At 49.2% G+C, this 23205-nt stretch overlaps 2 protein-coding genes across 3 annotated transcripts in view; both read right to left on the reverse strand.

Moving 5' to 3' along the window:
• The window catches only part of LOC137435670 (ral GTPase-activating protein subunit alpha-1), a 532061-nt gene that overhangs the window by 15784 nt on the left and 493072 nt on the right, over nt 1-23205 (reverse strand). The gene's annotated exons all lie outside the window — the stretch shown is intronic.
• LOC144893579 (uncharacterized) overlaps nt 7598-23205 on the reverse strand; it is a 31031-nt gene continuing 15423 nt past the window's right edge. Inside the window, exons 2-3 of the mRNA XM_078784062.1 lie at nt 8727-9035; nt 7598-8588 (exon numbers count right to left, since the gene is read on the reverse strand). Of these exons, the coding sequence (XP_078640188.1) occupies nt 7740-8588; nt 8727-9035 (1158 nt within the window). The 3' untranslated portion in view covers nt 7598-7739. The remainder of the gene's footprint in view (nt 8589-8726; nt 9036-23205) is intronic.

The raw sequence follows: 23205 nt of genomic DNA on the forward strand, positions 1-23205 counted from the left end.
CGGTAGAGCGCATATGGTAGAGCGCATACGGTAGTGCGCACTCGGTAGGGCACATACGGTAGGGCACATACGGTAGAGCGCATATGGCAGAGCGCATACGGCAGCGCACACTTGGTAGGGTGCATACGGTAGGGCACACCCGGTGGCGCGCATACGGTAGGGCGCACTCGGTAGCGCACATACGGTAGCACGCACTCAGGAGAGCGCACTCGATAGTGCGCATACGGTTGAGCACATATGGTGGGGCACATATGGAAGAGCACATACGGTAGAGCGCATATGGTAGCGCGCATACGGTAGCACGCATATGGTAGAGCGCTTACGGTAGACGCATACGGTAGAGCGCACTCGGTAGGGCACATACGGTAGAGTGCATATGGTAGAGCGCATACTGTAGCGTGCACTTGGTTGGGCGCATACGGTAGCGCACACTCGGTAGCGCGCATACGGCAGAGCACACCCGGGGGCACGCATACGGTAGGGTGCATACGGTAGCACACACTCAGGAGAGTGCACTCGATAGTGCGCATATGGTTGAGCACATATGGTAGAGTGCATATGGTAGAGTGCATGTGGTAGCACACACTTGGTAGAGCGCCCTCGGTAGCATGCATACGGCAGAGCATACTAGGTAGAGCACATATAATAGAGCGCACTGGGTACAGCGCATATGGTAGGGTGCATACGGTAGCACGCACTCGGTAGCACGCATATGGTAGGGCGCATATGGTAGAGCGCATATGGTAGCACACACTTGGTAGAGCACCCTCGGTAGCACACGTACGGCAGAGCGTACTAGGTTGGGCGCATACGACAGAGTGCACTCGGTACAGCGCATACGGTAGCATGCACTCAGTAGCACGCATACGGTATGGCGTATACGGTAGCATGCACTCGGTAGAGCGCATATGGTAGTGCGCATGCGGTAGGGCATATGTGGTAGAGCGCATACAGTATAGCGCACTCAATAGAGCACATTCGGTAGCGCGCACTCGGTAGAACGCACACGGTAGGGCAAGCAATAAAAGAATGTGTGGTCTGATGAGATGAAAATTTTACTCTAAACTTGATAAAGCCGAGCACATGTCATCACCTATCTAACACCATCTCGACCATGAAGTATGTTGGCGGCAGCATCACGCTATGGTGATGCTTTTCAGTGGCAGTGACTAGGAGACTTGTAACGATAGAGGGAACAATTAATGGAGCAAGATACAGGCAAATTATTGAGGAGAATCTGCTTCAGAGTGCAAAAGACCTTAAACTGCGGTGGAGATTTACGTTCCAACAGGACAACGACCCCAAGCATAGAGCCAAAGCCCAGACTTGATTCCCATTGAGAATCTGTGGAAAGACTTGAAGGTTGCTGCTCATCGACACTTCCCCATCTAACTTGACAGAGCTTGAGTAAATCTGCAAGGAAGAATGGGAGAAACTCCCCAAATCCAGATGTGCAAAGCTGACATACCAAAGGAGACTCGAAGCTGAAATTACTGCCAAAGGCGCTGCTTGACTCAGGGGGTTGTATACTTATGTAAATTAGATATTTCTGTATTGTACACCGCACCTTTCCTATGCCATCTCCACAGAGATTCTCCAGGCATTGCAAAACGTCATTGCCGGGCACCGAAGGGGGCTCGGCATTGACGCACGCTGAAAGGGAGAACTCAGTTTTCACTCTGGTTGTTTGTTTTCTTGTTTGTTTGTTTTCTTTCTTGTTTGTTTGTCTGGGCGATATCTCAGCCATCCTTTGAGCGAGGACGCTGAAATTTCGGCGCAATAGTGAGCAAGTCCTTCGACAAAAACATTATTTTTTGTTTTTTGATTAATCAATTAATTGAGGAGTTATTTAATTATTAGCGATTAATTAAGTACTCATTTAATTAATCAAATTTCCTTTCTCTTCTGACCATTAACTCAGGCACCTTTTGAGTTAGGAAGCTGATATTTGGACATGCCAATGACTAGGTGATTTGGCTGCAAAGGCTATTTTTGATTTATTCAATTAATCAATTTATTGATTAATTATTTAATTATTTGATGAATGCTAAAAAAAAAAATTTTTGGGGGGGGGGGGGGGGATACACAATCGAGGCTCGTGAAAGACCTATCACACCAAAGAAATCAAACAGACAAACAAAATATATAAAAAGAGGGAGCGGTAGACAAGATGGGGAGAGAAGGGGAAGCACACAAACACAACATTTGAGAGCAGGGACATCGGGAGATGTGTGGGAGTGAGAGGGCTTGGGGGGAGGAGGCGTGGTAAGGGGGGGGGGGGGGTGGGAGAAGTATAAAACACAAGGACACCAAGGATTTCCAGGAAAGAAGTTGGTATTTCAAAAAAGTGGATTTGGGGTGAAATTAGTGGGGGGAGAAAAGATCAAGGATTTGGATGGGGGAAGATAAGAGATGGTGGTGAACAGCTGTTTTAAAGACCTGGAGGGAGGAGTGGGATTGAAGAGAGTGAGGGAGTTTGTTCCAGAGGCGGGAGAAAAGAGGAATGAAGGAGTGAAGGTGAGCAGAGAGTCTTGATTTTGGAAGTTTGAACATAAGAGGGTTGCAGGCAGATCTTGTGCGACCTGTAGGAATATTTGGGGGACAGAGCCCAGAGAGAGCTGGGGGCAAGGCTGGAGAGGAGTCGGTAGAAGACGGAAAGACCACCAACCTGCCTGCGGTGAGTGAGTGAAAGGCCCTCGGAGTTAGCTTCATCGCGGGAGATTCCAATGATTCTGAAGTTAGAGATTCTGATGAAATGGTGGTGGTTTATGTGTTCTCTGACCGAATTGATTAATAATTTAATTTTTTAATGATTATTATTTATTTATTTTCATTATTAATCATTTATTTATTTTCTTTCTCATTTGGCCAATATCTCAGGCACCTTTTGAGCTTGGAAGCTAATATTTGGACATGAGTGACCAAGTGATGTGGCTATCAAGGATATTTTTGATTTATTGATTAATCAATTAATCGATTAATTATTTAATTATTCAATTAATTACTTCTTTTTTTTCCCCAGTTACAGATTCTGATGAAATGGTGGTGGTTTATGTGTTCTCTGACCGAATTGATTAATAATTTAATTTTTTAATGATTATTATTTATTTATTTTCATTATTAATCATTTATTTATTTTCTTTCTCATTTGGCCAATATCTCAGGCATCTTTTGAGCTGGGAAGCTAATATTTGGACATGACAGTGACCTAGTGATGTGGCTATCAAGGTTATTTTTGATTAATCGATTAATTATTTATTGATTAATCAATTAATTATTTAATTTTTTATTACTGACTTATTTAATTAAATTTCTAAAAGATACATCTTCGAATGAAGCACTCGTGGTTTAGTTATGCGATTAGCCAATTGATTAAGAAAATATTTTGTGATAATCTTTTGTTGATTTTAATTATATAATTAATCAATCAATTAGTGTACACCTCTCCCTCCCAATGCAGCCCCTACGAGCTTCACTGCGGTATTGCCGGGCCCCGGAGGCGAACGGAAATGCCGCGCTCTCAGATATTTAATTATTTGGCATGGGGGCGGTGGACTTTGAATGTATCTGTACTTGTTTCATTTGTAATTATTTTGTAAAAAATGAAAAAACAAAATTCCACTTTGACATTATGGGTTATTATGTGTAGATCAGACAAAAAATCTCAATTTAAACTATTTTAAATTCAGGCTGCAACACAACAAAATGTGAAAATGTCAAGGGGTGTGAATACTTTATGAAGGCCCTGTACGTTGAAGCTTTTTCACAAGCAATGACGATGTACAATTGTTCTGTATTATACATCAAGGTGGAACATACGATGGAAGTAAAGCATCAAAATAATACCAACTCTTACAGAAAACCTTATCAGGATACAGGTGCACTGATGTGAGTGGAATCAGAGCTCTGACCTTCCAGGCTTTCAAGACCCATGTTGTTTCGGATGCAGCGTGTGACTGCTGGTTGCATCATTTCTGGAAGTGTGGTTGTGTCAGTGATGCAGTGCTCCTCTTACCGTCATCTGGTACTCATTTTTCTGGCCTCTAAAGGATGGCAAGCTGAGTCAACCATCCTAGTGTTATTTCAACGGCACGACAGGGCTCAAGCTCAAGACCCTAATATATTAAGGCAGCCACCTTAACCATGAAGCCAACACCAGGAGAGCTCTGGGCAAGAAGAGTTGGTAGAATAAAAATGAAGAGAGTATGAAAATCAAGTGGGACCAAGGATATGTGTATTGGAAGGAGAAGAAAGGTTCGACGATATCATTTCAGTGAGAGAGCAGAACACACAGTCTGTGCCATTCGGCTTGATTGAACAACCAGGCCTCGCATCTTCAGTTTCAGCACAAAGGCCGAATCAGTGAGCAAGGCATGCGTGGAAAGCACACCGAGTTACACATTTTGTGTTGTTTACACGTAGCCTCAGCCCAACAACCATGTATAAATAGGATTCCACCGAAAGTACCGATGAGCTTGAAAAACCAGGTACAACGGTCTCCATCCGATAATATAATCAAAAGGCTCATCAAAAATATCTTGTTGCTTTGTAAGTAGGATTGCACCTGGTGACCTGGACTGGAACACTAAATGGAGCAGCTTTATGAACACAAGGTGAGGCACTCACCCGACCTGAGCAAATGTTGTCATGAGGATGTCTGCACAGGCTGGTGCCGAGCAAACGTCTCCATCTGTTTTGTTCTGGATTTGGTGAATAAAGAAAGTAAACATGGACAGGTGTTCAACCTTCCTCGCTGTTAAAGCACGGAAAAGTTTGGCCAAAAACGTCGGCAGAAGGGAGGCCAAATAATGCCATCGGATGCCAAATAATGTTGCATCGGAACCTTTATGAGTGCAATTTCTAATTTTGCAAAAGGTTAAAATAAAAAATGGAATGCTGGCTAATGCGCACCAGGAAGCGTTTATTCAGGAGCTGCTACCCGGTGCTCACTGGGTGTAACCACAATGTGACCACGACAACACAAACAATGCCATAAATATATATATCAGGGCTGATATCAGGGCCGCCAATCAGGGCTGATATATATATATATATATATTTTTTGTATACAGAGTCGAGGCTCGTGAAAGAGCTAACATTTATCAAACAAACAAACAAACAAGCAAACAAAGTATATAAAAAGGGGAGCGGTCGATAAGATGGGGAGAGAAGGGGAGGAAGCACACAAACACAACATTTGAGAGCAGGGACATCGGGAGATGTGTGGGAGGGAGAGGGCCTGGGGGGAGGCAGGATAGGTATAAAACGCAAGGACACCAAGGACTTCCAGGAAAGAAGTCGGCACCTCAAAAAAGTGGATTTGGGGTGAAATTAGCGGGGGTAGAAAAGATCAAGGTTTTGGATTGGGGAAGATAAGAGATGGTGGTGAACAGCCGTTTTAAAGACCTGGAGGAAGGAGTGGGATTGAAGAGAGTGAGGGAGTTTGTTCCAGAGGCGGGAGAAAAGAGGAATGAAGGAGTGAAGGTGAGCAGAGAGTCTTGATTTTGGCAGTTTAACCATAAGAGGGTTGCAGGCAGATCTTGTGCGACCTGTAGGAATATTTGGGGAACAGCCCAGAGAGAGCTGGGGGAGCAAGGCCGGAGAGGAGTCGGTAGAAGACGGAAAGACCACCAACCTGCCTGCGGTGAGTAAGTGAAAGGCCCCCGGAGATAGCGTCATCGCGGGAGATTCCAATGATTCTGAATGCTTTGGTTTCAACAGCGTGAAGACGAGCTAGGTGTGAGGCAGGAGCACCAGCCCAGAGGGGAGAGCAGTATTCCATAGAGCTGCGGATGAAAGCCTTGTAAGTGGTGAGGAGCTCAGGTGTACCAAGGAAGGACTTCGCACAACGGAGGATGCCCAGTCGGCGACTGGCTTTGGAGGCCAGCTTGGAAATGTGGTTTTCCCAGGAAAGATCATGGCAGATAGTGAGACCCAAAAGCTTGAGTGACAGAACTTCTGGGAGAGGATTATTCAGAAAGTAGATGGGAGGGTTGTCCAGTCGGTCTTTTCGGAGAGACATCGTAAGAGTGTGAGATTTGTCAGGATTGAAAGACATGTTCCACTTGTTTGCCCAGTCTGTGATTTTGTCCAGGTCTGCAGAGAGTGAGGAGGCTGCAGACTGCCGATCTGAGGGATGAGGAATGGAGCGGCAGAGAGTGGAGTCATCAGCAAAGAGATAGAGAGGATTTTCAAGAGAGTCAGAGAGATCATTGATGAAGACCAGAAAAAGCACAGGGCCCAGAACACTGCCTTGGGGAACTCCAGCCTGAACAGGAAGAGGAGAGGAGAGAAACCCATTCAGGGCCACACATTGACTATGACTAGAGAGGAAGTCTGCCAGCCATGCGTGGAGATTTCCATGGATACCAAAGGAGGAGAGTTTGGTGAGCAGAGCGGGGTGCTAGACCATGTCGAAGGCACGTGATATGTCGAGGGAGACAGCTCTAATGTCCTGTTTGGCATGGAGGACCTCCATCCATTGTTGAGACAGCAGAAGCAGCATGTCCAGAGTAGAGTGACCTGGTCTGAAACCAAATTGATGATCAAAGATCAAGCCATTGGAGAAGAGGAAAGATTTCATATCCGAAGCAATGATGGATTCCATGACTTTGCTGATAATTGGGAGAAGGCTGATTGGTCTGTAGTTGCTAGGATCTGTTTTTGCACCTTTTTTGTGTAAAGCGGTGATGTTGGCTGATTTCCAAGCAGATGGCAGTTGACCTTGAGCAAAAGAGAGGGTGAAGAGAACAGCGAGAGGGAGTGAAAGAGCGGAAGAACAGGATTTTAGGACCCGTGGGCTGATGCCGTCAGGTCCAGTTGCAGAATCAGAGTCGAAGGTTGACAGAAACTTTTCCACCTTGTCAGGAGGAAAGGACGCAGAGTCCAGGAGCAGCTGGGTACGACTGGGTATGGTGGGTACAGAGAGGGATGGGTTTGGGACACAAGATTTAGAGGCAAACACAGAGTTGAGGCATTCAGCTTTTTCACGTGCGGAGTCAGCTGTGTCGCCGTTTGAGGTAAGGGAGGGGATGGAGGGGGAACAAACACCAGAAACAGATTTGACCAGACGCCACCAGGATTTGGAAGAGGGAGACAGATAAGAGAGTTCGGTCTTGAGAACGGAGAGATATTGTTTCCTGGCTCTCCTGAGGGTAGACACACACTTGTTTCGGGCTTTGTGAAAGGAAATGAGATTTCCTTCCGTTGGATTTGCTTTCCAGGAGATGAAGGCAAGTAGTCTAGTAGGAAGACTAGGTCCCCCTGCACCCCCCGGAGATATACTTCTAATCAGTGCTTCTAGATTGGAAAAAATGTGTAGAAAATGACTAGCTATGGCCCCAAGCTGAAAAAATGTCCCACATACCATTTTTATGCAAATTACTGCTGCCATTATCAAAAAAACGATTTTTGACATATCTCAGCCAATATTGCAGATAATTGAAAAATGAAGGTGTCTAGACCCATGTTTTGAAGGGCATAGATCATGATAGAACTATTCATAACATGATTACATGTGTCTATGGTATACTAGTATGCTAATTAGTGCTTTATTTACAAAATAATCACAGTTTTACGAAATAATAGACTCATATTAAGGTCCGTCTACACAGACGTTAACACAAAGTTTTATTTTTCTAAATATTACAACTGTCAAAATAGTCCTAGCACTCAATGTGACCACTCTTCTCTTGCTTGTTTTAGATAAACATCATTAGCATTAGTGATTCTACACTGAGTCAGTCATCATCATTTTCATCGAAATCGTCAGAGTCAAACTCTTCTTCTCCTTCCTCTTCCTCCTCCTCTTCGTGCTCTCCTGTGTTCAGAAGATCCACCAGTGAGGTTGGTAGGATGGGACCACTGGACCACATTGGTTTCAACAGTCCTTCATCAGTCCTTATCCATCCTTGCTCCTCATAAGGTTTTGGCTTTTCGATGATAGGTTGATCGGCTCTTTTGTACAATGCTACGCGGTGGTTCACACGCTGGATGTGCGGCTTCAGGGCAGACTGGCATGGAGGAAGGCGAGCCAGATCAACCTTGGACTTGGATGTGAGGGTCTTGTCCTCTCCCACCATTTTTCGTAGCAGCTTGGCACGGACAATGTCCACTGATGACTCGCGACTCTGGCCGTACATCACACAGGTGAATTTTTCTAACTGCCTCTCCACCTCAGGGTTGGCATCCCAGTTGTCACCCAGTTCACCGAATGCCCTGTGAAACCTGGGATTCTTCTCCAGCTTTTTCAAGGGCCCGACTTTTCCCTTCCCTTTGAAGGCACTGGTGCAGTCTTCTCCGCTGAACACATAGTACCCCAGGAGAGTGGCACAGTAGTCCTCTCCCAGGGATTCTGCCAGCTCAGAGACGTTGACAAGTTGGCGATGCTTCCCTGACCCTGTATCCAGGTACACCGTCAGCTTGATGTTGTGGGCATGGTGGAGCAGGATCAGGAGGATGTCTGTGTCCGGTGTTCTGACTACAGCGTTCTTGTATCCGATGGTAGCAGCATGATGGAGGTACAGAACCACCCTGGTATCAGTCTCTTCCTGGTTGCTGTAGATCGTGGGGAGTTCACGTACCTCGACCTGAAACACAAAAAGGCACCGCATTTCAATCACCAGTCACTGCCAGTTTCAGATCTAGACAAACATCACAGGTAATCACCTTTTTTTCAGGAAAAATTACAAATTGAATCGCCATTCACGAAGGGCTTTCAATTTTACCTTGCCATTCGTTGAGGCAAGTTGGTGGGCCTTCCCCTCCACGATCAGCACAGCCATCTCTGTTCTCTCCAGCCTGGTAGCTGCCTCTTGTCCACTCCACACTTTCAGAAGAAGCTGGCACATCTGCTTTTTGTTGTCGTCATTTGCAAGGAACATTTTGAAGTCATATGGCTTCCTGGTTGCTGGTCCAGCCAGAATGATCTTCTCTGAGCTGCCCCGCCTCAGCCTTTCCTGCGCTTTGATTGACTCAGGATGGTAACTGTCAGTGGAGAACAGAAAGTGCTGCTTGGCCACCATCTGATCAAGCACCTGCAAGCATATCTCACCACATGTTGGGGGAAGGTTGTAAAGTGCAAGCGAGTAAAGTGCAAGGGTGGGAGAGTTTTTGGTGTGTCGACCTTCAGGCTACGCTGTTGTGACCTATTGATGGTAGGTAGCATTCGGTCCTTGCTGCTCTCGAACCCGGGCTTGACCTCCTGCACCATGATTCCTCCAGCACTGTTTACAATGTTGCTGCCGTGCACACTGGTAGTGGTTTTATTCAAGTTGTCCCACTCACAGTGGAATACAAGGTTGCCCTCTCCTGTCACAATTTGTGGTGTACGATAAGTTGAGACTTCATCCAGGACCTTGGCGAGAGCAGTTTCCAACTCCAAGGCGAAATCGTAGCTCTCAGAGTGTCCAAGCCTGTGTAGTATTGTGGTGAGCTGTTTGCTTCGGAACAGGTGCCTTACAGTCACACAGAGGAGAATGTGCTTTGGTAACTTCCATTTTCCATCTGACACTGCACGGCACAGATCTTGTCCAATGGAGAAGACCAGACGCTTCACCTTTTCTGTCTCGATGCCCTCCTTGCCAGTCATTAGCACGCTGAGAAAGCGGACAAGGTCTGGAGGTAGGATGTCTTCAGGATTGAGCTCCATGTCTTCAGCTGTTGGTGGCCATGGTTGGTCTTTACACTCTCTGAAAGCCTGTAGAATACCCTGGCGAAGTTGGAGGGCAACATTTTGGTTCTTGTTTGTGCTTCCGAGTGTGAATGCTCGTGCGAGAGCATTGGAAACTGTTATGTTTGAGCTGTGCACAAGCCAGAAAGAAATGACATCACATTTGTCATGATCAACCTTCGTGAAGTGGATATGCTCCTTGATTGGGTCATTCTGTAGGCGTTTCAGTAGTTTCTCTGACCGATAATTTGAGTTCTCATATCCATTCAGTTTCAGTTCCTCGACATAGAGCAAGCGCAAGGAAGAAAGCTGTAGAACTTTATTCTGCTGGATGACCTGGGTTTGAATGTGTTCCAGTACTGAGTTGAATGCCTTTTCATGGGCGGCTGACATGCCAGCCTGCTCCTTTGGTGCTTCGGCTCTGTGAATCGCACGCTCATAGTTGTAGAATGCTGTGCGGAAAGCTTTAAAACATGACGGATGGTGTTTGGCCTCACATGCAAAGAGGTCTTTGTTTTTCACCTTTCGATGGAGTCGATAGAGACCCATTTTCTCAGCCCGTGTTTCGATTTGCTCCCATGCATTTTCTTTGTTTTTAAAGGATGGGAAGGTTGTAGGCCTCTCAGTATTGCGATGAGCATCTTTGGTCTCAACTTTCTCACAAAATATACACTCTGGCGGGAAGATGGGTTCAGCAGAACCTCCTGGTTTACGAGGAGAGTGATGCCATGATGAGGTTGATGGCCCTGGTTCTGTATCATCTCCCAGACGATGAAAGTGGCGGACAAAGTGCTTATAACACTTGCTGTGATATCCTACTCTTTCTAGGTCATCAGGAAGAGTTGCCGGGATCTGATCACATACTGATTGCATACGACATGGGGAGTCATGCGGTTGGTTGAGACGTCTATCCCGGATCTTTTGAAGCAGTTGCAGTTTTTCTGAAGCAGATCCTTTAATTTTACGGAGGGGCGTGAAATCCCCATGATCAGACATGGATGGTACATGAAGGATGCATGTAGGAGGAGAGCTTTGGGCTGCAGGTTCTACACTCCGTTTTCTTTTGGGCATGCTTGCTGTCGATGTCTACCATCACTGTTAAATGACAAATAAGAAATCACGAATGATGTTAAAAGTGCCTGTGAAAGGAGGCTCTGAGTTTTCAGTGAGGTAACAGAGGTTCTGAGTCATGTTCTACACTAGGGTACTTTTTAGCTGACTAAACCATGTTTAGTGGCATCAAAAGTGCTAATAGCTAAAACATCTAAATTCTTCCACACTAACGTTAGCTATCTAGGCCAATGAAACATTGTGCTAAGTTACTGTAGCTAGCTCAGCTGTCGTGCCTCTTTCTGGTTCAATTCATATACAGAAGTCAACAGATATGTCTCATGTTTGGCATTAACAAAAGTTTAAGTTACACCGACATTAGGAACATACTGTACATAGATGAGGCTAGCTTTAACGTTAGCTAACATGGTGCTAGCTGGCTCAGCTGTTATTCTGCCTGTTTATGATTTCATGCAGAAACTGAAGTCAAGAGTGTGAGTAACATTATAGTTAGCATCTTACCTGGCTAGATTGGAGGATGAATACCAAGAACAACACACAGATGGAATGGAAGACTGAACTTTCAACTGAGGTATTCAATAACATCAACGTTACCAATTGATACGAGCGCGCGACATTACCAATTGATACGAGCGCGCGAGCGCGCATGTTACATGGATGGAAATGTAAAATGGCAGCTATAGCAGCACTAATTTGGATCTCTAGTCTGTCATTTCTGCACTGTGATTGGATAACATAAAAAAATATGTTTGGGAGTTAACAGCAGGAGTTGGTAGATTTTACGTGGGCTGGGTGAGAAACCTTTAAATAAGCAAGTGAAAATCTCTCGCAATACAAAGTCAATGGTGGGAAGAAAAGTTGAGTGGTACCAATGTTACTGCCAATGTCCCGCCCCTATGCAAGACTCAGGAGCATCTTGTTGACATTTAACCTTGAAAATACCTGGGTTTAGACCCCTTATGTACCATGTTAAGTTATCTGCAGTATTAACGTATCCTTATCATTTGTAAAACTGATTATTTTGTAATTACAGCATTAATATGCATACTAGTATACCATAGACACATGTAATCATGTTATGAATAGTTCTATCATGATCTATGCCCTTCAAAACATGGGTCTAGACACCTTCATTTTTCAATTATCTGCAATATTGGCTGAGATATGTCAAAAATCGTTTTTTTGATAATGGCAGCAGTAATTTGCATAAAAATGGTATGTGGGACATTTTTTCAGCTTGGGGCCATAGCTAGTCATTTTCTACACATTTTTTCCAATCTAGAAACACTGATTAGAAGTATATCTCCGCGGGGTGCAGGGGGACCTAGTCTTCCTACTAGACTAAAGTTGTTTCTGGGCAACAGCCTCACCACAAGATTCCGTGTACCATGGACGGGAGGAAGGGTATGACAACTGAAGACGAGATGGGATAAATCTGTGCATGAGAGAGAGCAATTTACTTTGGAAGAATTCCCAGGATGAGTTGACGTCAGAGGTGGTAGAGATGGGAGACCAGTCCAGATGATTGATGGCTGCTTGAAGACCGTGCCAGTTGGCCTGAGTGAAATGCCAGACTCGTCAACGCTGAGCAGGCTCCCTGAGAATGGTCAGAGAGATGTCCACTTTAACAAGCACATGATCAGATGAGCCGATTGGAGCAGAAGAAGAGCAGCAGACATTTTCAGGGAAGTTAGTCCTTTTGTACAATAAAGGTTAAAGGAAGGAAGTTTGTTCAATAAAGGTTAATTTTCCCCCTCATAGTTTAGTCACACGACAACACGTAGCCTCGCGATAGGCCAGTTATTTCCTCATAACTATGTGTAAGCATAGTCCTTTTCCTGTGTTAGTTTTGCGTTGAGTAGAAAAATTAGAGTTAGGTCCTTCCATTGCTTTATGCTTCCTCAATACTTTGGCTTTTGGCGCGAAATAATACGAGGTCGGGCCTGGCAAGTCGATCCAGGCCAAAGGAAGGTGGAGCAGGGAGAGTGGGAATGACGGTAAGCACGAGCCGCAAATCAGGGCTCGTAGGGAGCGGCTTAGCACTGCGTCAAAAGTCATGGTTTGAACATTCGAGCGAGCTAAGGGGGTTGGCAATATAACCCGTTGCACAAAGCCCCCCACAGCGGTTCTGCGGAGAGGTGAGCTGAACCAAGTTATGGGGAAAGGCGCTTTGTTGAAACAAGTTGTGAGAAGGGTGTGCGCTGGGTTGTGAAGGAGTTAGGAGAAGGGAGAGGCGCTTGTTGAACGAGTTCTGAGAAGACGCGCATGAACCAAGTTATAAGGTGCTCTTACAAATTAAACGCTCGGTTGAGCTTGAGGCAGAACCTCCATTGAGTTACGCGAGTGAGAGCGCGCCGTGAGAAACCGCCAAGCTTGGCGAGAGACGCGTACATTTCCCTCCCGCCTGCCTGCTCTGCCCTTTGTTCGAGAGATGCGCTGCAAGGATCCCTTCCGCCGCCTGCTTGCCTTCATCGAGGGGCGTGCTGTGACTGGGGAGAGCCACGCCGGGCGGAGCCGTTCCTGGACGACCACGTCGGCGCGTTCGGCGAGTGAACATCATCCTTCCTTCATTTCCCCCTGTGAGTGTGATCGTGCCCGTGTCTGCGGATAAGCTTAGACTGTATAAGGCTGCTCTGTTTCTCTGCTTTCTACCGATCCTTGTACATAATAGTGTAAATAATCATTAAACTTGTGTTCTTCCTTCTATTCGACCGTCTCATCCCTTCCATCATTGACTAAGCGTGGTACGAATAAAACCGCTCTAATCAGGTTCCAATACCAAAGGTAACTGCACGGACCACGTGGTATGCAATCCGCTCGGTGTACTCAAATTATGAGTGCCTCGTGCAAGGCTTGATTCCCCGCTTCCGCGGCGGCGCAGGTACTTAGGTACGTGCGAACATCGTCCCGGAACCTTACCCTGCGTTTGCCCGGGAGGGGCGATTCACGTCTCTTGGTTGTGCCGACCCAAATAGAACAAGGGGCTTAATCTCCCCTTGGTAAGGGCAGGAGGGTCACGTGGCAACCGCAACAAAACATATATATATATATATATATATATATATATATATATATATATATATATATATTGTTACGGAACCCAACGTCGGCCTCTGTTCCCCTTATCGAGGGGGGATTAGTCCCCTCGTTTATGACTGACCAACGTGGTCCCTGACGCTGTACAGCGACCTCCGGAAAGGCCGGTGTCACAGCCCCGTTCGTACCGCGGACAGATGTTAATTGCCAAGCGGTTTTAGCAACCGCGGCACGAACTATTAACAATGACTAGACCAGATTCTTGAACGTTGGCCAAATCGTGTCACAGGTATTCAATTTGGAAAAGACAAAGACGAAGGATGTGAAGAAGAAGAAGACAAAAGGTTGGAAATACGACTATTATTTATTATTACTATTTACACAATGAAAGAAACCAAGGAAGAAGGAAGGATAATAAAATAATGTAGAAAGAGGGACGGACCAGAAGGACACAGTGCAATTTCTAGCTTAACTATACAAGCTTAACTTATTCCCAGGGACAAGACACACAGAACAAACTCACGTACACAAAAGGATGGAATGGCAGGAATGGGTTGGGACAGCAGAGGAGGGTCCAGGCAGATGGTAGGCGTCGAGGTCCAGCTCCAAGCGCGCGCTCCGATCCACGCTTTTGGGGTCGAGGCGAAAACCCGGCAAACACAGCTCCGCTTCGGGCTGGCAGCGAGGAGCCGGCAGCTCCACGTAATCGGTTTCACACCGGCAGTGGTCTCACGTATCCTCCGCCTCCTGCGCTCAACCTCACTACTCCTCCTCCACTGAACTGATCAACTCCACTCAACTCTCTCCCAGTAGACTGCCAACTCTCTGACGCATCTGGACTCATCTGCCGTATCTCTCTCAAAATGCTTGCGCGGACGCTTTTATAACGCGCTTGTAGATCAACCCACGCCATGCCCGTGATGGTATTTCCCCAGCCCTGGTTGGCTGGTCAGGGCTCGCTGGCTCCACCCTTTTGATGACGATGGGCGGGCAACGCCCGTGATTTGGCTCCTCCCCCTTCTTCTCCGGGATTACCTCGTGGCTAATGGAGTCTTGCGGCGATGGAAAACCACTCGCACCGCTGGGATGAAAACAAAAGGGGACTTAGCTTATTTGACTTCGGTGCAATGGAGTATCAATTAATGGAAGACACAGCCTTAATCTAATACACATAATAAGGAGATAACTACCGAACAAGGAGGAAATCTATGATTGGCTACGTGATTGTTTATGGAATAACTAACGGGAACGACCTTTGGCCTTTATACACAACAAATGGAGGAAGGAGGGTGATATTTTACAACAACACAAAAAAAACACAATTCTCAAATCGATAATAATATATATATATATATATATATGTATATATATATATATATATATATATATATATATATATATATATATATATATATATATATTGTTGCGGATATGGGATTTGCATCCATCCATATCCGCTTGTAAATATTCCCCTATTTCCCCAATACTTCCCAACTATCCCCAATCCCCCATTCCCTAGTCCCATTTTCTGTAAACAACACTCTGTAGACCCGACCTCCCCCTATTTCCCCCATTAAATGTCGCATCCAGGTCCACCGCATCATCTCACGTAGACAACTATAGGACATCTTGCTAGTTATTCTTAGTCTATGTCAGTTAAGGACTCGTTTCCATTAATTCTGACTCTTCGTTGCACCAGAATGTGATTGTATGGCACCGTTAGAAAGTTTAGGACCTCCCAATACCTCCCCGCAGCTCTTCCTCATGGTACAACAACAACAACAACAACAACAGCGGCGGTGGCGCGGGGAGTGTGCGTCCTCACTCCGGCTTGGTTAGCCGCCATTGAACATGTGCTCCGACGGGGTTACCATGCAGGGGCTCGCTGTCAGCTCCTCGTCAAGGGCGGAGCCCGGTAACCCCCCGCACCCAATAGAAGCGGCGGACCGATGCCATCTGGGGCGGAGCTAACGAGCCGAGGGCGTGTCACTCCCCGCTGATGCATGCGCAGGAAGAGGGAGGTGACGTCAGATGCGCCCTCAGCTTGGAGAGAGAAGACGCCACCTCCGAGCGCTGAAATACCTCCCTGCATCTCTGGACCGGACCGAGCTGTATCCTGTCCCTGAGCCAAGGTGCACCTTGTGCTATCGACTGCCTGTCCTTCCCTGCCATCAATCCCCGTGTAAGTCAGTCTTGTCCCGTTTGTCTGTGGTCTGTCGGGGATAGATAAGACTGTGTCTAAGTGCCCATCTTTTCTGTGCTTTACCTCTTACCGTGAAATCTACCTGTTTCTGCATCACCAATTATATCCTCCTCCGGAGGTCTTGAGAACTGTACCCCTTGTGTCGTTGCATTTATCCCAGCCGTTGTGTCCTTTCCTTCATTGATTTAGCGTAGCGCGATTCGGCCAACGTTCGAGTGGAATCGGGCGGGATAGGGTTCTAATCGGGGAGTAACTGTTCGGACGCGGTAATACCAAACCGCTCGGTAAACTAACATATAAAACCGCGTCTGTAACAATTGGTGTCGAGGAGTGAGATCGGACCCGAAGCGCGCTTCACGCGCTCGAAATTATTAACGGCGAAATTTGATTTTGTTTTACAAAAATAAAAACCCGAATTTTGAAAGTCGCGCTATGGTGGATCAAGACGGCTGGGTTCCGGTAGAGGAGAGTGAGGCAGGGTCGATCCAGGACCAAATTGAGAGACATGAGGGACATGAGGAGAGCGAAGCAGTGAGGGCGGCAGGTTCGCAAAATGGCGTCCTCGCGCACGAGGTTGCGGGCGCGCAAAATGGCGCCTTGCACATAGCTACGGCGGCCGCACCCGCTGCACAAGTGGGAGGGATGGCCCAAATGCAGGCCCTCATGGAGCAATTTATGGCGCAAATGCAGGCGTCCCTCAAACTGCAGAGTGAGCAATTGGGGGTAATGGGAAACCAAATGGGGGTAATGGGGAACCGGATGGATGCTCAGGGTGAGCGATTGGAGGGCCAAATGGGGGTAATGAGGGACGAAGCGAGGGGTACCGGTGAGGGGTTAGACAACGGGATAAAAGAGGTGAAAAATGGGTTAATGGGGGTAGAAAACAGAATGGACGCTCAAGAGAATCAAATGGAAGGGATGCAAAAGGGGTTAGAGGGGTTAGAAAACAGTATGGAAGGCAAATTGAGGGACATGAGGGACCAAGCGGAAAGGGAAGTTAAACAAATGGGGCAGCAGATAGAGGGGGTCAGAATGGGGGTAGAAACTAAATTGGATGCTCACAGGGAGGAAATGGAGCAGATGAGGGTGGCATCTGGGCAGGAGATGCAAGTGATGGGAGAAGAGATCAGAAGAGGGGTGAGTGAGGAGGTCGGAGGAGTGCGCGAGGCGGTGAGGCACTGTAAGGAGCGCATGGAGAAGGAGGTGAGAAAGGGGACTGTAAAATTGCAAGGTGGTATAGAGGAGTTGACGCTGGGAGTAGAACAACTGACAGTGGGACAAAAGGAGTTGGGGGACCAGGTAAAGAAGAACACAGCGGTAATAGAGGGTTTAAAATCGACACAGAAGGAGATGAAAAAGGACGTAGGGGTAATTAAAAAAGAGTGTCAGACGGTACATGAGGACCTGACGAGGAAAATGAACAAAGTGGTAGAGGTGATGGAGGTTAAAGAGCGGGAGGTGCGGGAGCACATAGAAAAAAATAAAGTGGAGTTAGAGGAAGAACTTAAAGGGGCGCACGAGGAGATGAAGGAGGTGAAGCAGAAATTAGAAGAAGTGGAAGAAGGGGTGAGCGAAATTAAGAAGCGACGGAGAGAGGATAAGAAAGAGATAAAGGAGGAAGTAAAAGAATTGGTCCAAAGTCTGTGTTCGGATCGTGATGATGTGCTCATTAACCGGATGAGGGATTCGCAGGTGATGGAGGAGAAGCGAAGAGAAAGAGGACCCGGTGTAAGTGGTGACCAATATGGTCGTGCGTATGATGCGCCAGGTGATTTAATAAGCTTGGGGGTCGAGATAGACCCGGATGTTCGTGAGAGGCCAAGAGTGAGGTGTATGGCTGGTCCGGAGGGTATGGAACGAGGGTGCGAGTGAGAGGGTCCGGTGATGGGAGAGGTGCGAGGTGTGAGTGAGCAAGGTTGTGGTGGTATGGAATGGGTAGCAGGTTGCGGAAGTGTGACCCATGCATCGACACCAACAGGGGTAGTTTTTAGAGCGACAGGGGAGGCACGAGAGCCCCTTGGGGGTAATGTACTGTGGGGGCCCGGCCGGTTCGGCCCCGCGCTGACCCCGCAAGGGGCGACGCACGGGGTCCGGCAGGCGGGCAACGACTCGCATACGAGGTGGTCCCACAAGGTCCCACTCGCGCCGTATGACGGCAAGAGTGATCTACGCGCGTACCTGGCGCAGTTTGACTGTGTGTGTAAGGGCAACGGTTGGGGTGAGGACGAAGGTGGAGTACATCTGGTGGCTGCATTGCGCGGCGCGGCGGCGGAGGTGCTGACGGCATTACCACCGAGTGCTCTCACCCTGCCAGCCCTCCGCGACGCCCTAATTAATCGATTCGGCATTGAACAGCAGAGCGAGCTTGTTAAAGCTCAGCTCGCGCTGCGAAAACGCAAGCCCCAGGAAGCCATCGGGGAACTTGCCCACGACATTCGCCGCGCAGTGGGGATCGCACATGCTAGCATGGCAGCGGATTCCCGGGAAAGCCTGGCGCTGGACCATTTTATCCAGGCCCTCCCGGATATTGAGCTCCGGCAACAGCTCGCCATGTGGCACCCGCAGACTCTGAGCCAGGCGGCTGACGCTGCGGCCCGTTGGGAAGCAGCGAGGCCCCTGGCCCGGGGGAGCGAGCGTCACGCAATGGCGGTCCGCCAGGTGGGACCCCCGATGGAGGGCGGAACCCTTAGGGGGCCCGCCCCCGACGGGAGTCCTGACCTGGCGGGCATGGTCCGGAGGCTGGTGGACCAGCGCCTGGCGGGACCTGCACCATGGCAGGCGGCCCCGGAGGTGGCCCGCGGTGGACCACGAGCGGGTAATCCAATTCGGACCTACAGGGGGGGAAATTTGGAATTCCGGAGACAAGCACCTTATCAGGTGAGGTGCTATACTTGCAACCGTCTGGGTCACCTGGCGCGGCACTGTCGAGCCACGCGCCGGGATGATCCCCGGCGGTTGAGGTCCTCAACTCCGCCCAGGGGAGAGCGGGTTAGCCGACCCCAGACACCCCCCCGCCAGACCCCGGGAAACTAGAAGGTGTCGGGCACGTAGGGCGGTGTTCGGCAGAAGAGGATGGAGGAGAGCCCTCATTGACGCGACAGGTCATTTATTGTGGCCAGATTGGAACCGGTAGCCTGACAATCAGATGCAAAATTGCCGGCGTGGGGGTAGACGCCGTAGTGGACACAGGAGCTAGCGCCACGATCATCAGCCCTGTGGTCCTTGATTTGAGCGCAGGTGGCTGGGATAAGATCCAGCGCCTGCAAAATTATAGTTTGCAACTCGCTACCGGGGTAACGGCCCCGATCATAGGGCGTGGTTCTGTGACCCTCAAGTTAGGGTCGGTAAGGAGGGAGATAGATGTTTGGGTGGCGGAGGTGTGCGACCCATGTTTAATAGGGTTGGATTTGTTGACTGCCAGCGGTTGTAAAATCGACTTGTGCCGGGGGATCCTGCAGGTGGGAGTAGTAGAGCTGCCGTTAGGGGGAGTGAGCACGGCCGAGAGAGCGGAGCTGGAGGCTTCCGAGGCCGTGACCATTCCCCCAAGGGCCGAGGCGATAGTGCCGGCCCGGTGGGCAGCTCGCCCAACATGGCAGGAGTCCTGCGGCCTGGTCGAACCGGTGGCAGCGCAGTCCATACCGGGTTTAATCGTGGGCCGCACCCTTGTAAAAACGGACGGACCGGTAGTGGCCGTCCGAGTAATAAATATAAGTACAGAACCACGCACTATAGTAAGGGGCACGAGGGTAGCTGGCTGCACCCCAGTTGAGGAAGTCGCGACAGTGAGGGGCGAGAACGTCCAGCCGAGCCGGCCCCGGGGGGAGCCTTCAATAAGAAGTAGGAATTGGCCCGATCCCATTTGCGAGATGGTAAATGGTAGTAGCGTAGAGTTGGGAGGTACCCAGAGGGAGGCCTTACACAAACTGGTTGGGTCCCATTTGGACCTCTTCTCCCTGTCCACCGAGGATATTGGACGTACGGGCCTGGTGAAACATCAGATCCACACCGGTGAGGCCCGGCCTATTCGTCAGGCCGCCCGACGGCTCCCTTGGAGCAAGAGGGCGGAAGCTGACGAGCAGGTTGAAAAAATGCTCGACGCAGGCATGATCGAGCCCTCGGGAAGTCCTTGGACGTCACCTGTTGTGCTGGTCAAAAAGAAGGATGGGACCACGCGGTTCTGCGTGGACTATCGCCAGCTAAACAACGTGACACTCAAGGACTCATATCCCCTGCCAAGGATTGATGACACCCTCGATGCCGTTGCGGGCTCAAATTGGTTCTCAACTTTGGACCTCAAGAGTGGGTATTGGCAGGTGGAGATGGATAGGGCAGGGAAGGAGAAAACGGCATTCTCCACAGGTAAGGGACTGTAAGGGGTAAGGGAAACAGGTAAGTTTACTGTGATGCCGTTTGGTTTGTGTAACGCCCCCGCCACCTTTGAAAGATTGATGGAACATGTACTAGGCGGCATGCCATGGCAATCATGCCTGGTGTACCTGGATGACGTCCTAGTACATGCCAAAACGTTCCCCCAGGCAGTAGCTAATTTGGACCAGGTGTTCGGGTGCCTCAGACAGGCAGGGTTGAAGCTGAACCCGAGTAAGTGCACCTTGTTTGCCAAGGAGGTGGCCTATTTAGGCCACGTCATCGGTTGCGAGGGGGTAAAAACGGACCCAGACAAAATTAAAGCGGTAGAGGAGTGGCCCGCACCACGTACCATCAAAGAGGTGCGGGGATTTTTGGGACTCTGCTCCTACTACCGGCGCTTTGTGGCGAAATTTGCGGAGTTGGCCCGTCCCCTCCACCGGCTTACGGAGAAGGGGACGCGATTTAATTGGACACGGGAGTGCCACGAGGCCTTCCAAAAATTGAAGGGGTGTCTAACATCCGCACCCCTTCTAGCTTACTCCACTAGCAACGGGGCATTTACCCTGGACACGGATGCGAGCCAGGAAGGATTGGGCGCAGATTTGTCTCAGACACAGGAGGGCGTGGAGAGAGTGATTGGTTACTATAGTCGGGCCTTAAGTAGGCCCGAGCGAAATTATTGTGTCACTCGCAAAGAGTTATTGGCTATGCTGGCTGCCATGAACCATTTCCACCCGTACTTGTACGGGCAGAAATTTTTGGTTAGAACTGACCATTCCTCCTTGCAATGGCTCCTTCGGTTCAAGGAACCAGAGGGCCAAATTGCAAGGTGGTTGGAAAAGTTGCAGCAGTACGATTTTGATGTGGCCCATAGGGCCGGGAAGGCCCATGGTAATGCGGACGCACTCTCTCGGCGTCCTTGTCTGGGGGAAAACTGCAAATTTTGTGCAAGACACGAGGAGAGGGAACAATTGGGCGATTCGGACCCGACCCTCGTTGTCCGGGCAACCCGGGTGAGAGGGCCAATTTTGCCACGAACCGCAGATGAGGAATTCGGAACTTTGGCATGGAGCACGGCCCAGCAGGAGGATCCTGTCCTGGGGCCAGTGTTCAATTGGGTCAAATTGGGGCAAAGACCAAAGGGGGAAGAGGTCACCCCCCTCGGGGCGCAAACAAAGGCGTATTGGGCTCAGTGGCAGACCCTGGAATTGAAGGATAACATCTTGTATCGCAAGTGGGTGGAGGTTCCCTCTGATAAAACTTCCTGGCTGGTGGTAGTCCCAAATAAATTTAAGACCGATATATTGCAACAGGTGCATGGTACCCGCCCCGGCGGCCATTTGGGCAGGACAAAGACGACATCGCAGGTACGCCGGAGGTTTTATTGGGTGAATATGGGGCGCGACATACAGGACTGGTGTCGGAGATGCGACGCCTGTACTGCCAAAAAGGGACCAGCACGGAGGATGAGGGCCCCCCTTCAATTACACCATGTGGGGGCCCCCCTAGAGCGGGTGGCCATGGATATCCTAGGCCCACTACCCCGCACCCGCCTAGGTAATAAGTACATCCTCGTTGTGATGGACTACTTCACCAAGTGGCCGGAGGCCTACGCGCTCCCCAACCAAGAAGCAGGGGTGGTAGCGCAGGCCTTCGTGGAAGGATTTGTGTGCCGGCATGGGATTCCACAGGAGTTGCACACCGACCAGGGACGAAATTTTGAGAGCAAATTGCTAAAAGATGTGTGCAGTTTCCTGTCAATTCGGAAAACAAGAACAACGACTTTAAGACCTCAATCTGACGGGATGGTGGAGAGATTCAACCGAACTCTAATCCAACAACTGGCACTGTTCACCACCACCCGTCAGGATGACTGGGACGAACATCTCCCTTATTTGCTCATGGCCTACCGTACCAGCCAGCACGGGGCCACCACATGCAGTCCAGCGTTGCTTATGTATGGGCGGGAGTTACGGGCTCCCGCCGACTTGCTATGCGGTCCCGTGCCAGACACAGTGGTTAACCCGCCGAGGGAGGGGTACGCACGTCACCTAGAGGAAGGCATGGAGCTAGTCCATGCCTTCGCCCGCCGCCAACTCCATCTGGCGGGGGAAAAGATGAAGCGCAGGTACGACCACCGGAGCCAGGGGAGTCAGTACACTCCAGGGATGAAGATTTGGTTCTTCAATCCCCGGAGGAGGAAGGGTAGGTGCCCGAAACTCACCTCTCCCTGGCAAGGCCCGGGGGTCGTCCTGTCGCAAGTCTGTGACGTGGTAGTAAAAATCAAAATGGGGCCACGAGCCCTGCCTCGGATCGTCCACGCCGACCGGATAAGGCCTTACACCGGCGAGCAGGCGCCCCCGTGGATTGCCTCGGCTTTAGATGCCGAGGCGGGACCCAGTACCTCTGAATAAGGGGGGCTTATTAGTGCCAGAGGACTGGGGGATTGATGAGCGATGGGCCCGGTGGGTAAGGGTGGCATCCCTGCCACCCTTCCCATGAGTGGGGCAAAGGAGCACTAGATTATGGGGTGTATGGCAGTGGAAACTAGCCCGGGTGGGTTAGGATATATCGTGTGTAGGGATCTAGCGAAGATGACATTAGGTAACGCTAAGGTTTAGTTAGTGACTGATACCTGTAGTGGGGACGCAGGTAGTTTAGTGTGGATGATAATGACGAGGGAGCGCAATAGTTAAAGGGACGACTGGGAAGCGCAAGTTTCAGAGGGGAGTAGTTAGATGAGATGATGCTGTGTGAGAACTGGACAGGTGTGTGGAGCAGTGTTTGAGTAGTGAGTGTTGTGGATCAGCGCGAATGCGCTTGGGGAGAGAAGGGTGCAGGTGGCACCAGGTGTGAG

Source organism: Myxine glutinosa, chromosome 9 (assembly GCF_964187855.1).
Source record: "Myxine glutinosa chromosome 9, kmMyxGlut1.1, whole genome shotgun sequence".
Classification (NCBI taxonomy): domain Eukaryota; kingdom Metazoa; phylum Chordata; class Myxini; order Myxiniformes; family Myxinidae; genus Myxine; species Myxine glutinosa.